At 42.9% G+C, this 14,860-nt stretch overlaps 1 protein-coding gene across 3 annotated transcripts in view; it reads left to right on the forward strand.

The window, feature by feature from the left end:
- Positions 1 to 13,992, forward strand: part of BLTP3B (bridge-like lipid transfer protein family member 3B) — a 120,496-nt gene extending 106,504 nt beyond the window's left edge. For all 3 annotated transcript variants that reach the window (XM_075011302.1, XM_075011308.1, XM_075011309.1), the window contains 3 exons: positions 2,977 to 3,085; positions 11,334 to 11,515; positions 12,790 to 13,992. In XM_075011302.1, coding sequence (XP_074867403.1) covers positions 2,977 to 3,085; positions 11,334 to 11,515; positions 12,790 to 12,918 — 420 coding nt within the window. In that variant the 3' untranslated portion in view covers positions 12,919 to 13,992. The remainder of the gene's footprint in view (positions 1 to 2,976; positions 3,086 to 11,333; positions 11,516 to 12,789) is intronic.
- Positions 13,993 to 14,860: the final 868 nt, after the last annotated feature.

The raw sequence follows: 14,860 nt of genomic DNA on the forward strand, positions 1-14,860 counted from the left end.
ATGAAATGGCCCTTGTTGTCCCCCAGCGCCTGGAGCACTACCAAGTGGTAGCCTTTTCTATTGACGTACGTTCTGGCGCTGTGTTCCGTGGTGCAGATGGGGATGTGCATCCTGTCCAAGGCACCAAAGCAGTTTGGGAAGCCGAGCACAGTGAACCCTGTGACGGCCTCATCCACATCCCCATGTGGATAACCCTATTTAGCAGCATCGCACTGATGGTGCACACAACCTGCATGGGAGGGAGGGTGTGCGGTCTCATGAGGGCATGATAGAGCGTGCCCAGGTCATGTCCCCCCTACCCCCTTTTGGCCCACAGCCCCCCTGCTCCTTCCCCCAACACCTCCCGGCCACTTTTCCCCTGCCCCTTCCCAGCCATGGCCCTCCTGCCCCCTCCCAGCCTCACCCATTCCTGCACCTTTCCCCCTGTTCCCTCCACCCAGACCCCTATCCACCAAGGGTCCCCCTTGCCCAGGATCTGCCTCACCTCTCCCATGACCCGAGCATGCCTTACCCCTGTTACAACAGACCCGATAGTGCCCTTGCCCATGCCAAACTGGTGCACCACAGACCAGTAGCTGTCCAGGGTGGCCAGGTTCCAGATGGTAATCACAACCCATTTTTCAAGGGGTAGGGCAGGCCTGAGGCTGGTGTCCTGGCGCCTCAGGGCAGGGGCGAGCTGGTGACAGAGCTCCTGGAACATCTGCTTGCTCATTCAGAAATTCTGTAGCATTCGAGCATTGTCCCAGTCCCCCAGCACCAGTCGCTCCCACCAGTTGCAGCTGCTGAGGTGGCTCCAGAGGCAGCAGGGCACAGAAGGGGGTGCACCGGCACCATCCCAAGTCAGGGAGCTCCAGGGCCCCGGGAGGGGCAATCACCCACATGAGGAGTTGGAGGGTGGCACTGAGCACTGTGGCCTGGTGGCCGGCCATGGCGTGGAGGATGGCTAGCTTAACGACAAGGAGCTGCTATTGGCGGTCCATCAGGACAGGCTTCCAGGCACAGTCAGGTCTGTGCAGGGGCTCTACAGGGCTTGTGACAGGTCTGTGGGCCTGAGTGAGTGCAGGCCAGGGGTGTCTGGGAGGGGCCCTGTAAGGGAGCAGCTGGCTGCAGGCCCCAGAAGGACTTGTCATCCATGCCACCCCGTCCGCAGCGTTTCCTGCTTTGCTCTTTTGAAAGAGTGCTTGTGGATGTGTGGACGCTCCCTTTTGAAAGAGTTGAGCATTCTTTCAAAAGAGCGGATCACTTTTGTGTATAGAGGCGCTCTTTCAAAAGGCAGTCTTTCAAATGGTGCCTTTCGAAAGATCTCTATAGTGTAGACGTAGCTTATTTGAGGATTTCTTGTGCCAGGGAAATTGTCAACTGCTTGCTTAGGCACTTACGTGTCATTTGCACCTTTGGGGTTGAACTAAGAATGCTTAGTAACAGAGAGGTTGCCCTGTTAGTTTGTATTCTAAGAAACCAAACCAGCAGTCATGTAGCGCTTTTATTTTGTTAGTCTTTAAAAACACTTAGGCTGTGTCTACGCTAGAAGGGAGGATGGTAAGCAGGATGTTGGGAGTTTATTAATGAAGTGCTGCGCTGCATATGCAGCACTTCATTAAGCAAATCACCCCCGCCCCGCAGCAACTTTGAAGTATTAAATTTTGAAGTGCCGGCTCGCGTCTAGCTGTGGCTAACCTGCCGGTACTTTGAAGTGCTTCAGCAACTTCGAAGTCCCTTTACTCCTCAAAATTTTAACACTTTGAAGTTGCCGTGGGGGGAGGGGAGAATTTGCTTAATGAAGTGCTGCATATGCAGCCATTAATAAACTCCCAACACCCTACTTACCATCCTCCCTTCGAAGTACGGAGGTCTTGTAGACACAGGCTTAGTGAAGGCATTTGCTGCTCAAATTGTCTCTTAGATACCAAGTTGAGTGACCGAATTCAGATAGGAATGTTTCAATATATATTCCCCTAATTCTAAAAACTGAATTTCTATATCTTCTTGGTTGGAGGACAGGGGCAGACCCAGGAAAAGTTGGGTTTGTTTGTTTGTTTTGATTTGATTTGACAAAATATTCAATTTTATAGGTAAAGAGTATATATTATTAATCTGGTACTAATAAGGGGTTAATGGCAGTGAAGAATTCACTGTATGTGCATGCCTCATCAAGTCACCATGAAGTCAATCAGTCTTCACTGTGTGGAGGATTGCCCTTTTAGTGGGAGATGTTTTTTGTACTGAAGCTGGCACAGTTTTTTGAGTGAGCTTTGAGGATTGTTTTTTTTCATACCACAGTGTTTGCTCTTTGAAGAAGTTTTGTGTGTCAAATTTTAACAATTTGTGTTTGTTACTTATCTGCTGATGCTAATAATGCTGTTGATGTGTTTTCTTCCTGCTCACATTAGACACATTGCTCTGCCTGACAGGAACAGTGAGCTATAATTGAAGAGAAACCACCATAAGCAGATTATTAGGTTTCTTTTGCCTTTGGCCACAGTGATATCCCTGAGCTATGACTGCTGTTTTCCCAATGTAAAGTCTTAAATATAAAACCCTTCCCCAAAGTATGGCAGGTTCCACTCTACTGTCTTTAAATAGTTCAAAGGAAAATCAGATTAGAGGTGGTGTAGCACTGGTTTCTTAACTGCATTTCTGGTGAGGGCCCCGGTAATAAAGAATGTCTTGCTTTGCACTGTGCTCACTGACATAGTCAAGTCAAACGATATATGCTGCCTTCAGTGAGCTTTTATCATAGATAGATTGGGCCCTTTGTTTTGCTGTAGAGCATACTAATTTTAGTGGCACTGAAGTTTTGCAGATATCTGATTCTAAAATCCTGTCTGAATGTCCTTCAAATAACAGGGGATTTGGGATTTTATTAAGTCTGTTCAGCCATATTTAATTGAAGTTTTGAATTAGCTGTTTTGATTCCCAACCACCAATAAAGACAGACAACATTTAACATCCTGTTTTTATTATTTTATTCTGTAGGATGACAGCCCACGTGATAATCTCTCAGCGCCTGAACCAGCCCCCGTAACGCTTCATATTGACCTACTTTTGGTAGAGAGGAGTGACGATGGTTCTTTTCACATCAGAGGTGTGTATTGATACATTCTCCCCCAAAATATAATATCTTAACAATTGAAAGTACACACTGCTATAATTTGTTATTTTGGACATATAGCTAGTAATCAAAAAGTGAGTTACTCCACAGAATTGCAAACCATACTGTGATTATGTCCACACTATGAACTAGGCTTGTGATTCCCAGTTATGTGCACATAATTGTACTAGCTCAGAGCTAGTGTGAATATAGGAGGAGTATAAAAGTATAGTAGCTCACAGCATAAACATTGCCACAGTGTACATTGTACACTAAAACTGAAACTCAAATATAGTCAAACTAGGGAAAACAATCCCTCGTAGCAGTGTTTTGACTGGGGCCCTGCCCCTGCAGTCAAACCAAGGGATGCATAGTGATTCATATCACTTCATAATATATGTATTCAAGACTCTTTTACAGATGACTAAACACAATTTATCTGTTTAAATATTGCAAAGAAGTGGCAACTTGTTATCTTAGCTATTTCTTAAACATAATAGTACAGGTAACTACATAATGAACAACTACTTACTATTATTTATTATGATTTATTGCATTGCAGTAGAACCTAGACTCCACAGCCCCATTTTGTCAGATTCTGAGTACATGTAATAAGAAAATAACTTACAGCATTACATGATAGACTACTGAATCAGAACTCTCATCTCTGATTAAGGAGTTGGGGAGAGTGGGGGATGATTGATTAAAGAGGAGCATTCCTGATTACCAAATCATTTGAGGTTGCAAAATAATTAGCCCATTAACAAGGAAACTGGATAAAAGAACACAGGAGGGACGTGGGAGGGGGAGAGAGGCAAAAAGACAGAGAGGGAGGCTAGTAAGCTCTCACAAAATAGAGTGGGAGTACTTTTCCTCTCCTCTGGAGAAAGGACAGTAAAACTAGGTGGCATTGTAAATGCTGTGACTACTTGAATGTGGAAAGCACTAGAGAGAAACACTGTAAATAAACTACATGGTTTTATCTGTATGAGGGAAGACTTCTGAGCATCTTTGTGAAGCAAAGAGGACAGGAGCCGTAGATATCTTATCACATGTAATTTAAAAGTAAAAATTTTTCTGGTTAGGACAAGCATCTGTTTGTGGTTCTGAGTATTATGGAGGTACTATACCAGCTCCAGAGAAAAGACTGGAAATTTACATTGAAATTTACATCTAAAACTGGTATTTAACCTCTTTGTTTCTTATAAAGGACAACTGGTACATTAGAATTTTGCTTCTTGTTCACCTTAGATGCCTCAAAATTGGGTGTCTGTGTTCAAATACATAAAAAACCATTTACCTGTCTTTTATAACTGTTGTTCTTTGAGATGTGTTATTCATGTCCATTCCGAGTAGGTGTATGCATGTGGAGCGCACAGTCAGAAGGTTTTCCCCTTTGCAGTACCCATCAGTTGGCTGTGGAGCCCCCTGGAATGGCACCTTCATGGTGCTGTGTATAGTCTGCCAATTCTTCTGCCTGCTCAGTTCTTCCTTACTGGAAGACTCGGCCAGAAAGGACAGGGGTAGGTCTTTGAATGACAGGAACAACACATCTTGAAGAGTAATAGTTACGAGAGGTAAGTAGCCATTTTTCTTATGTGAAAGATTGTTTTCATGTTGATTACAAGTAGGTGACTCCCAAGCAATTATCTGAGGGAGGGGTCAGAGATCACTGAATTGCAGACTGAAGTACTGCTCCCCAAATGCAGAGTCATCTCCAGCATGCTGCTGCTGAATAATGTAGTGAGACGTAAGTGTATGGACCAAAGATCACGTTGCTACTGTGCAAATATCTTGGGTAGGTAAAAGAACCAGGAATGCAGTGGACAACGTGTGCACTTCTCTGAACTGTAAAGTTAGTGGTAGAGCTGAGATTTTGGTGAGATCATAGCAGGCCCTCATGTAAGTTGTGATCCAAGAGGAAATCCTCTTGGAGGTGACCAGGAGGCCCTTCATAATGTCAGCAATGGCAAATAACAGTTCAGTAGATTTCCTGAAAGGTTTAATATGCTCCAGACAGGAAGTGAGGGCAGGCCTGACATCCAGAGAGTGAAGTGAGTGCTCTTTGTCAGACATATGTGGCTTTGGAGAAAAATGTCCTGGTTGGTGTGAAAAGGTGAAACCACCTTGGCAACAAAGCTAAGAGCGGTCGAAGTTGAATCTAAAATATCATACAAAGTGGTTCTGAAGTCAAAACCTTTACATTCAGATGCCCTTCTGGACTATGTGATAGCCGATAGATTCTCCACCTTCCAAGGAGCAGGTCACTAGAGGATTGAAGGATGATCCCATTAATTTAGACAGTACGAGGGTGAGGTCCCACTGGGGAATCAGCTGTCTCACATGAGGTTAAAGTCTGTCCAAGAAATGGCCTACCACCAGATCAGCAAACAAAGAGCCTGAGATAGCTGCCAAGTGTATCTTTACTGAAGTCACTGCCAAACCTAGTTTTAAATGAAAAATGTAATCCAGAATAACAGGAACAGAGACTTGCATCTGCTGAGTACCTCTTTGCGGAAACCAGATGGAAAATCTCTTTTACTTAATGAGATATGTAGCTGGAGCGGAAGACTCCTTGTTGCCCAGAAGGACTTCTCTGATTGCTGATGAGCATGCAAACTCCAACTGGTTCAACTATGGAACATCCAAGCTATGTGGTATGGTGACTTCAGGCTGGGATTTTAGAGGCAACCATGGTTGTGAGTGAGTGGGTCCCGTGCCAGAGGAAGAGGCAGTGGCATATCCACCAGCAGGTTTAGTAATGTGGTGAACCAGTTGTTGCCTGGGCCACATTGGAGATGCCAAGATGACCATTGCCATGTCCTGACGTAATTTGAGCAGGACCTTGTGGATGAGGGTTAACAGTGGAAATGGATATAGCAGGTTGGCTTTCCATAGGATGAGGAAGGTGTCTGCCAGAGACCCCAGACCATGACTGAGAAAGGAACAAAAACTCTTGCATGTCTCGTTCTGGTGTGTTGCAAAGAGGTGTATTGGGGGAGACCCCCACATCTGGAAAATGTAGCTGGTGACATCAGGGTGAAGGAATCACTTGTGGCAGCAAAAAGATTGGCTGATTTCATTGGCTAACTCGTTCTGAGCACCAGGCAGATTTGAGGCCTCCAGGTGTATTTTGTGCATGATTCAGAAGTCCCACAGCTTGAGGGCTTCATGACACTGGGGAGAGGAGTGAGCATCACCCTGTTCGTTTATATAAAATATCGTTGTGGTGTTATCTGTGAGAACTGAAATACATTTGCCCTGGAGGTGGGTGCAGAACGTCCTACAGGCAAGATGCACTGCCTGCGGTTCCTTGATGTTGATGTGCATGGGACTCTGTGGGTAACCGAGATCACCTAAATGAGCCCCCCAGCCCATCGCTGATGTGTCTGTGACCAGAATGCACATTGGTTGAAGTTCAGAAAAGGGAACCCTTGTGCAGTCAGTTTGCAGGTTGAGCCCCTACAGGAAGGAGGCAAAGACTTGAGTGTGAGAGTGTTCACCGCATCCAGCTGATCATGACTCAGCCTGTATACCTGGCCAGTCACACCTTCAGAGGCCACACATGAAGCATGACATACTGCACTACATAAGTGTGGGCTGACGTGTGACTGTGGAGCTTGAGAAAGTTCCTGGCTTTAGTGGTGGGAAAAGCTGTAAGGTCTTGTATTAGTGTGCCCATGGTGAGCAACTGAGGTGGATGGAAGGAAGCCCTCTCCTGGGTGGAGTCTAGCTGAGCACCTATGAACTGTGTCCTCCGAGATGGAATTAGAGTTGACTTTGCCACATTTAGAACTAGGCCCAGTCTGGTGTGTCATCTGATGGTCTAGTATCGCACGAAGCTTGACCTGAGCCCGTGATGTGTTGTTTATCAGCCAGTCATCCAAGTAGTGGTACACTCATGCCTGTAAGGTCTGGAGGGACCTCATCCTCTGCCCCTGACTGCAGGAGTGATGGCAATTCCTATAGCAGAAGTTGCTCGTGAGAGGGGTACTAAAGAAGGACAGGGAGGGAAGGTGGAAGGATGGAAAAGAGACAGCAGACAAAGCTCTAGTAACGCTAGATCTTTTTGGCCCTTGAGTTCTTGAGTGACTTCCATTGTAGGGAGTTACTAGTTTACCACCCAGTCATCTGCACTGCTAGGTACTGTGGTGCTGGGCTCAGTGCTGGTAGTGGCGCAGGGACTAAATGTGGTGCCAGGTTGCATCTTGATCAGCATATAGGACTGGGCATCAATATAGGACTGGACATCAGGTTGGGTGCCAACCACAGTACTGGGCTGAACACCAACATATTGTTTGGAGCCCCTCGGGTGTTCCCTGGACAAGGAAGATGATGGCAGGCCTCTCCTGTCCAGCGCCACAGATGAAAGGAAACAGGGGCCCTGGGCTTGGTGATTATGTCCAGGGCATCCAGAAAGGCCACTACATCAGTGCCTGCCACTGAGGAGTCCAAGGCAGCACTAAGGGTTGGCTTGGTCAGTCGCAATGAGAACACCTCAAATGGTGCTGGCTCCTCCTAAAGACATAGGAGTCCAGTTTTGAATCAGAGTTGAGCGTGACCTTGAAGACCATTGGGACACCGTTCCAGATGGCTCGGGAGTGGTGCCATGGAGAATGGTCCCAGGAGGGGCAGTGCTGAGGCAAAGGGGACCACTGTTTGATAATGGCAGGTTTGCCTCTTGACAGTGCTGTGGCACCCCTAGAGGCCGGCCCAGGCTGCTCCAGATGCGTCACCCTTGGAGACAGAGAACATTGTCATCATTTCAATGAGTTAGATGACATATCTCCCATCTGGTGCTTCCACACCAGGGAGTCCAAAGGCATTGGTTTTACAGATCTTCCTGCAGTGCCCGGAGTCAGTGGTGCTGGCTGGCACCATGGAGTATTCCAATGCAGGACACAATGTTTTGACCTTATTGGTCTTGGTCATAGGTGACCTTTCCCTCTTTGGACATTTCTGTGCTCTCTAGGCCCTGGAGAGTGTTGGTGCTGGTGTGTTTGGAAGCTGAGTCCTTTGGTGGCACTGTGCAGTCCTGCAATGAGGATGGTGCACTAAGCCCCAAGGAGGCCTGTTTCAGAGCTGGCCCCGGCTACACCAGCTGAGGGTGCAGGGCTAACTCCATCGAATGTAATTGAATTCAAAGTCCCTCTTTGTTCATGCAAGGGCAGAAACATCTAAGATTTTACACTTGTGTGTTTGATGAGCTTCACTCAGGCACTTGAGGCAAGAGTCGTGGTGGGGGGGGTGTCCCGTGGGCATGGAATTCTGACCTGAAGCTCACAGTGTAAAGCCCTTGGACCAAGGCATGTCCCTAGTTCTCAGGGGAGGAGGGGAACTAACTATTCCCCACTAAACAAAGAGAAAAATACTTACACTATCTAATTAACACTTAATTAAAGCACCAATCAAGTGTCTAACTATTCCCAGAGAGTAGTTGTTAATGGTTCATAGTCAAGCCAGAAGGGCTTAACAAATGGGATTCTGAGGGGATCTGTTTTGAGACTAATTCAGTTTAGTGTCTTAATCAACAGTTTAAACAATGGCATAGAAAATGCAATTATAACCAACCTGGGAGGAGCTGGAAGTGCTTTGGAAATTAGGATTATAATTCAAAATGACCTGGACAAATTGGAGAAATGGTCTGAGGTAAGTAGGATGAAATTGAGTAATAACAAATTCAAATTAGTCCACTTAGGAAGGAATGATCAGTTTCACACATACAAAATGGAAAATGACTGTCTAGGAAGGAGTACTGTGGAAAGGGATCCAGAGATCATAGTGGACCAATGGAATGTAAGTCAGCAGTGTAAAACTGTTGCAAAAAAGCAAATATTCTAGGATACATTAACAGGAGTGGTGCAAACAAGACACAAGAAGGAATTCTTCTGCTCTACTCTGTGTTGATTTAGCCTCACCTGGGGTATTGTGTCCAGTTCTGGGTGCCATATTTCAGTAAAGATGTGGAAAAATTGCAGAAGGTCCAGAGAAGAGCAACAAAAATGACTGAAGATCTAGGAAAATATGACCTATGAGGAAAAATGGAAAGAGTTGTGTTATTGGCTAGTGCAGAAGAGAGAAGACAGGAGCAGGTGGCACGATAGCAGCTTTTAAAAGGTGGTTACAAGGAGGAGGGAAAAAAATTGCTCTCCTTACCCACTGAGGATGGAACAAGAAGCAATGGGCTTAAACTACAACAAGGAGGTTTAGGCTGGACATTAGGAAAAACTTCCTAATTATCAGGGTGGTTAAACACTGGAATAAACTGCATAGGGAGGTTGTGGAATCTCCATGTGGTAAGAAGGAACTGAGTTGGGGGAGGGTTGCAGTGGATTATATACAGCAGCACCATGACAGCGCCACTCTGGGGCCCACAGTCAATTGATGGGTACTGCCAGGGGAAAAACCTTGCAACTACTGTGCCCTTGGCACACACACACCTACTTGGAATCAACATGAGCAGTCACTCAAAGAAGAGTTACAAGGTCTTGTTCAGTCATTTGTATTCTCTCCATTGGGTAAAATGTATCTGTTACAAAGTTCTCAAATGTTTTCCTATTCCTTTAGTGTAGACACCTCAGGTGCAGTGGAAGCCATTATGGAGATCAAGTATGAAGAGATATGTGTATCTGTGCACATGGTCACGAACCTGAATATATTTTTAATACAATGACAAATTCCTGTACTTCAGGGAGAAAAGTTTAAAAAGCTTTAGGAAGATTTATACTAGTAAAAAACCTGCACCTCTCATTTTGCCCTACCTGAAAGTATATTAAACACAAGTGCATCTTTAATATTTAAATAATACTAAATAGAAGAAAGTTTATTTAGTGTTAAATTTGGAAATATTTAAAATTATCTGAAGCACTGGGTCCAGAAGGCTTTTCCCACCATATCTACATAAGTAAATTCAGGCCTGATCCTGACAGCTTAGAGTATGTCTATGCTTCAGTTAAAAACCCATGGCTGTTTTGGGTTTATGGGGCAGGAGCTGTTCTGATGCAATGTAGACACTCAGGTTGGAGCCTGAGCTTTGGGGCATCGCAAGACAGGAGACTCTCATGCTATGTCTAGATTGAAGAGATCTGTTGGCAAAAGATACACAAATTATGCAATGCATTTGCTTATCTCCTGCCGACAGTTCTGTTGGGAGAGGCTTTCCTGACATTTGGCTCATCTGCATGGGCCAGATGTTGGGAAAACCCCCTCTGCTGACACCTCCCTTATTCGTTGTAGAATGAGGATGATAGGGATGTTGGCAGAAGGCTCCTGGAGCAGCAGACTTCTGTCAGGAGACCTCAGGATTTTAGCCCAAGCCTGACTCTCTATACCACAACTGTACAGCCATATATAGCCCAAGCCTTCATGAGCCCAAGTCAGCTGACAGAGGCCAGTGGTGGGTGTTTTAATGCAGCGTAGACATACTCTTATGCACTACTGCAATCTATATATTAGTACTAGTAGTAACACATAAAACTCCCGTTCAGTACTGGTTGCATGCATGTGAGAATCCCAGACTAAAATGTTTAGATACACTTTTGGAATATTTAGTGTTCATATTACCGTTATCTAATTAGTTATTTAAAATAGTTTTTCAATTATGATGATTTTCAAAGTAGTTAATATTTATTATTTTTGAAACTCTCTCACCCCACCCCCCCACACCTTCAGTTTCCCTTCTAAAGGTGAGAAAAGGTTGAACTGAACAAAAGAATTCCCGCCTTTGGCAAAAGGGAAATAAGAGGGTCAGGGGTGGGGACCAAACAATAGTAATTTCAGCAAGAAGAAGTAGGTACACTAATGCTTAATGTTAAAATCATACTGGTTGGCGGTTTTAATTCAGTATTAACAAGATTTGTAAAAGAGAGCCGTGCTAGTCTATATACTATGAAAACAAAAAAGCAGTCAAGTAGCACTTTAAAGACTAACAAAATAATTTTAGGTGAGCTTTCATGGGACAGACCCACTTCTTCAGACCATAGCCATGCCAGAACAGACTCAATACCAGAACCAAAACCAATTTTTTTCTGATCTGTCAACCTTGATTACTGTTTTTGGTTCTCTGTGCTGTAAATATTGAGTCTGTTCTGGTATGGCTATGGTCTGAAGAAGTGGCTCTGTCCCAGGAAAGCTCATCTAATAAATTATTTTGTTAGTCTTTTGAAGTGCTACTTGACTGCTTTTTTTGTTAAGATTTGTAAAAATTAAACATTTCAAACTTTCTGCTATGTGTGCGAAACAGATAATCAAACATTAAGCAATGATGTGTTAAACTACAAGAAATCAAGTGCTGCAGTGCAGGAAGCGAGTGGAGTTACCAGACACAAAACACAGGATTATGTGTCTCAAGCCACACAGACATCTCCAGAAATCCCCAGAACTTCAACATCAAGATGGGCTACAGACGACTTCCTTAGAGAGAAGGTAACAGTAATCCTAAATTTAAATTTTATTAATTTGCATTTTAGTAGTAATAAGCAGTCAAAACTGCTTGATATAGATTATATATTTTGACTGTTAGGCTATCATTTGTGTTGAGAAACTTGTTTCTGGATGCATATAGAAATGTCAAGGAATAAACACTACAACGTGGTTAAATGCAGAGGATGTGACTTTGTTTAAACTATTCTTTAATTAGGGTATACACCCCAACATAGCCATGAGCTCTTCCAGTGTACACTAAACAATTTCATATCTGGCATTCTATCATCTGGAACTCTCAAATAACCAGTCTTTTAACCATAAGTAAATTTTGTTTATATTTTCCATAAGTACAGTACAGTGAAAGTAAATACAAACAAATACAGCAAATACCATAGAAGCTTACAGTCTACATTGCTACTGTTGTTACTACATAAAGGACTCTACGTATACTTTTGTTTGATTCTTAATATCTAATCTTGTTTTTCTTTAGTGTCACGCATTGTCAGGTCTACCTCTCTGTTATCCATATATTTCAATATCCAGCAACCTCCCAGTCCTTGGGCTGCTATATATAAAAGAGTTTACTGTAGATCTCAGTTGGTAACACTGACCCCAATGTACTACAACCCTTGGGGCAGGGGAGGAAAAGGCCATGTCCCCTCTATAACCTCAAACCTGTTCAGAGATCCTTCCCTCTCACGTCCTTCACACTAGAGGTAGGAGGGTTAAAATGAGATTGAACCATCAACTGCATGAGACACAGTGGCATTTTGCCTCGCCATGCAATGTGTGCACCCAGCACTAATGCTTAGTTACACCCTTTTTAACCCAGCAGAACCTGTCAAAGTTGAAATTATGATTTTAACTTCCCAAACCAAAACTCTCGAATACTGGATGGCAGGTGAAAACCTACACGGCAGCTTTCAATATTGTAAAAATCTCATTAGACCCCAAAACCAATGATCAGTCTAGCCCATGGAATTACCAGAGATCTAACTACTAAGGTAAAGGTGGAACTGACAAAAGGAGCTCACAGTAGCCACGGTCTTGGCAGCAAACTGTTGAATCAGTGCCCTTCGTTCTGCACTGTCACCAGCAATGAGCCAGTTATCCATCTCCAGAACATATCTCCAACATGTCTTACCCCATCACAGCTCCATCCCACCTAGTAGGGTGAACATCTGGGCCCAGCATTTGTAAATGTTTTTCTGAGAGGAGAAAGTTGGCAATACACAAAATACTAACACCTTTCTTTTTCAACTTAATCATTTCAGCTTATTGAAGAAAATGAATGTCTTAAACAGGAACTAGCCAAAGCTAAAATGGCTTTGGCTGAGGTCCACATGGAAAAAGACAATCTGCTTCATCGTATAAAGAGGATGACTATTGAACATCCACAGTAGTGGATAATGTGTTTCAAAGATTGCACTGGAGTAAGAAGGGCTGTATTTAAACACGGTTTGTGAATTAGTGGAAATCAGTCTTTTAACATGAGCATTAGAACAACATGTTTATAGAATAAAAGCTATTCTGAGAATTTATGAAAGATTAGGCTTAGAAACTGCAATTGTTTTTTCTCTGTTTAGCCCTGTTTAAATTGCAGTGATGCAGGAAAAATCAACTTAAACTATACTTTACCAATTTTCCAACAAAAAGGATATGAGCCTCTAATTTTAATAATATCAGAAGAAATGTTATCTGTGAACCAGATCTGATAATGCCATAGTTCAGGTGGCCAGGGAAGATGTTTACATGAGTAATTTAAGTACCATGCATCATTGATATATGGTATCTTTATTCGCTAAGATTAAATGAGTTTACTGATAATTATTTTAAAGATTACATTTGCACTATAAGGGGAATGAGTCCCATATCTGGCCATTAAAAGTTAACAGAATTGGTTTCAAACTGGCCCAAAGCAGGATCACTATGTTTAAAAATAATCCTCCTGTGGCTTAGAGACTTACACTTCTCTTCTAATGCTGATATACCTATGTAAAGAATTGGGACCTTAGGACAAGAATCGTAGCATTGGACATCTCTGCCAGGCCAGCCTTTGGCTTTATTGTGAGTATTGCAGCCTGGTGCAATTCAGATCATCCCTTACAATATTCTACACCAAGCAGAGAGACGAGCTGTGCAAATAGAAAGCAATGGGATTGGGATATGTGTAGAGATGAGCTTTTAGCCATTTTTACACACACCCCTGACCCACATGCTGCATGGATCAGCCATGCTTAATGTATTTAAATATGTAACTGTTCATTTGTTCATAAAAAAGTTAATAGGATTCATAAATTATATACTTCTGTGTTTGAAAAAAAATCTTGAGAATCATTAATTACCCTTTTGAAATTTTGAAGTTACATGAAAGTGTACTCACACAGTTTAAACTGTGGGTGATTTGTAAAAATCGAACTATAATATTCAGTTAAAAGAACTGATGCAAATGTATAAATAAAAAGCACAAAATTCAGACTTTGCGAGTGTGTTTCTATTCAATTTTAACAACAAATGAAAACGTGTATGCCCTTGAGACCTTGTTTTTGCTAGAAGAAACTCACTGAATAATTTAACTAGTGACCTTATTGCATCTGGCAACTGAAGACATTTTAATTGAGATTACACTTGTTTCTGCATCATAGAGGGCACTTTTATTTGAAGATATGCAAACAAATCAAAGTTTTTAAAATTCTGTGGTTTGACTTTGCATATTCGGATTATCAAACTGTTTAAAATGTTATGTGGGACATCTTGGGTCACTGTGGATAGTTCCCTGAAAACATCTGCTCAGTGTGCAGGGGCTGTGAGAAAGCCAGCAAATGTTCAGAACTGTTAGGAAAGAGATAGATAAGAAAGCAGATATGCCATGTATAAATCCATGGTATGCCCACATTTTGAATACTGCAGTTTTGGTCACCCAATCTCAAAAAAAAATATTAGAATTGAAAAAGGTGCAGAGAGGCAATAAAAATTATTAGAGTTACTAGACAGTTTCCATATGAGGAGAAATTAAGGATTAGGATTGTTTATCTTGGAAAAGAGACAGTGAAAGTGAGACATGATAGATGTCTATCAAATTCTGAATGGTGTGGAGAAGGGGAATAAGGAAGTTTTATTAAGCTTGGGCCCAATCCTTTCCCCTGTTTAATCTTAGATGTTTCCAGCAAATATCTGAGGTGACAAGTGGAGGGTCTCCTGGCATCTGGTGACTGCTCCTGTTGTTTATTTTTCCCCCTTATTTTTCTTTTGCCTTAAGTGAGAATTCTTTGTGTTTAGTTTAGACTTTTCCCATGTTGAAGGAAAAGTATAAGATCCAAACTGGATTTCAGAATTAGTTGGCCT

Source organism: Carettochelys insculpta, chromosome 1, assembly GCF_033958435.1.
Source record: "Carettochelys insculpta isolate YL-2023 chromosome 1, ASM3395843v1, whole genome shotgun sequence".
Taxonomy (NCBI): domain Eukaryota; kingdom Metazoa; phylum Chordata; order Testudines; family Carettochelyidae; genus Carettochelys; species Carettochelys insculpta.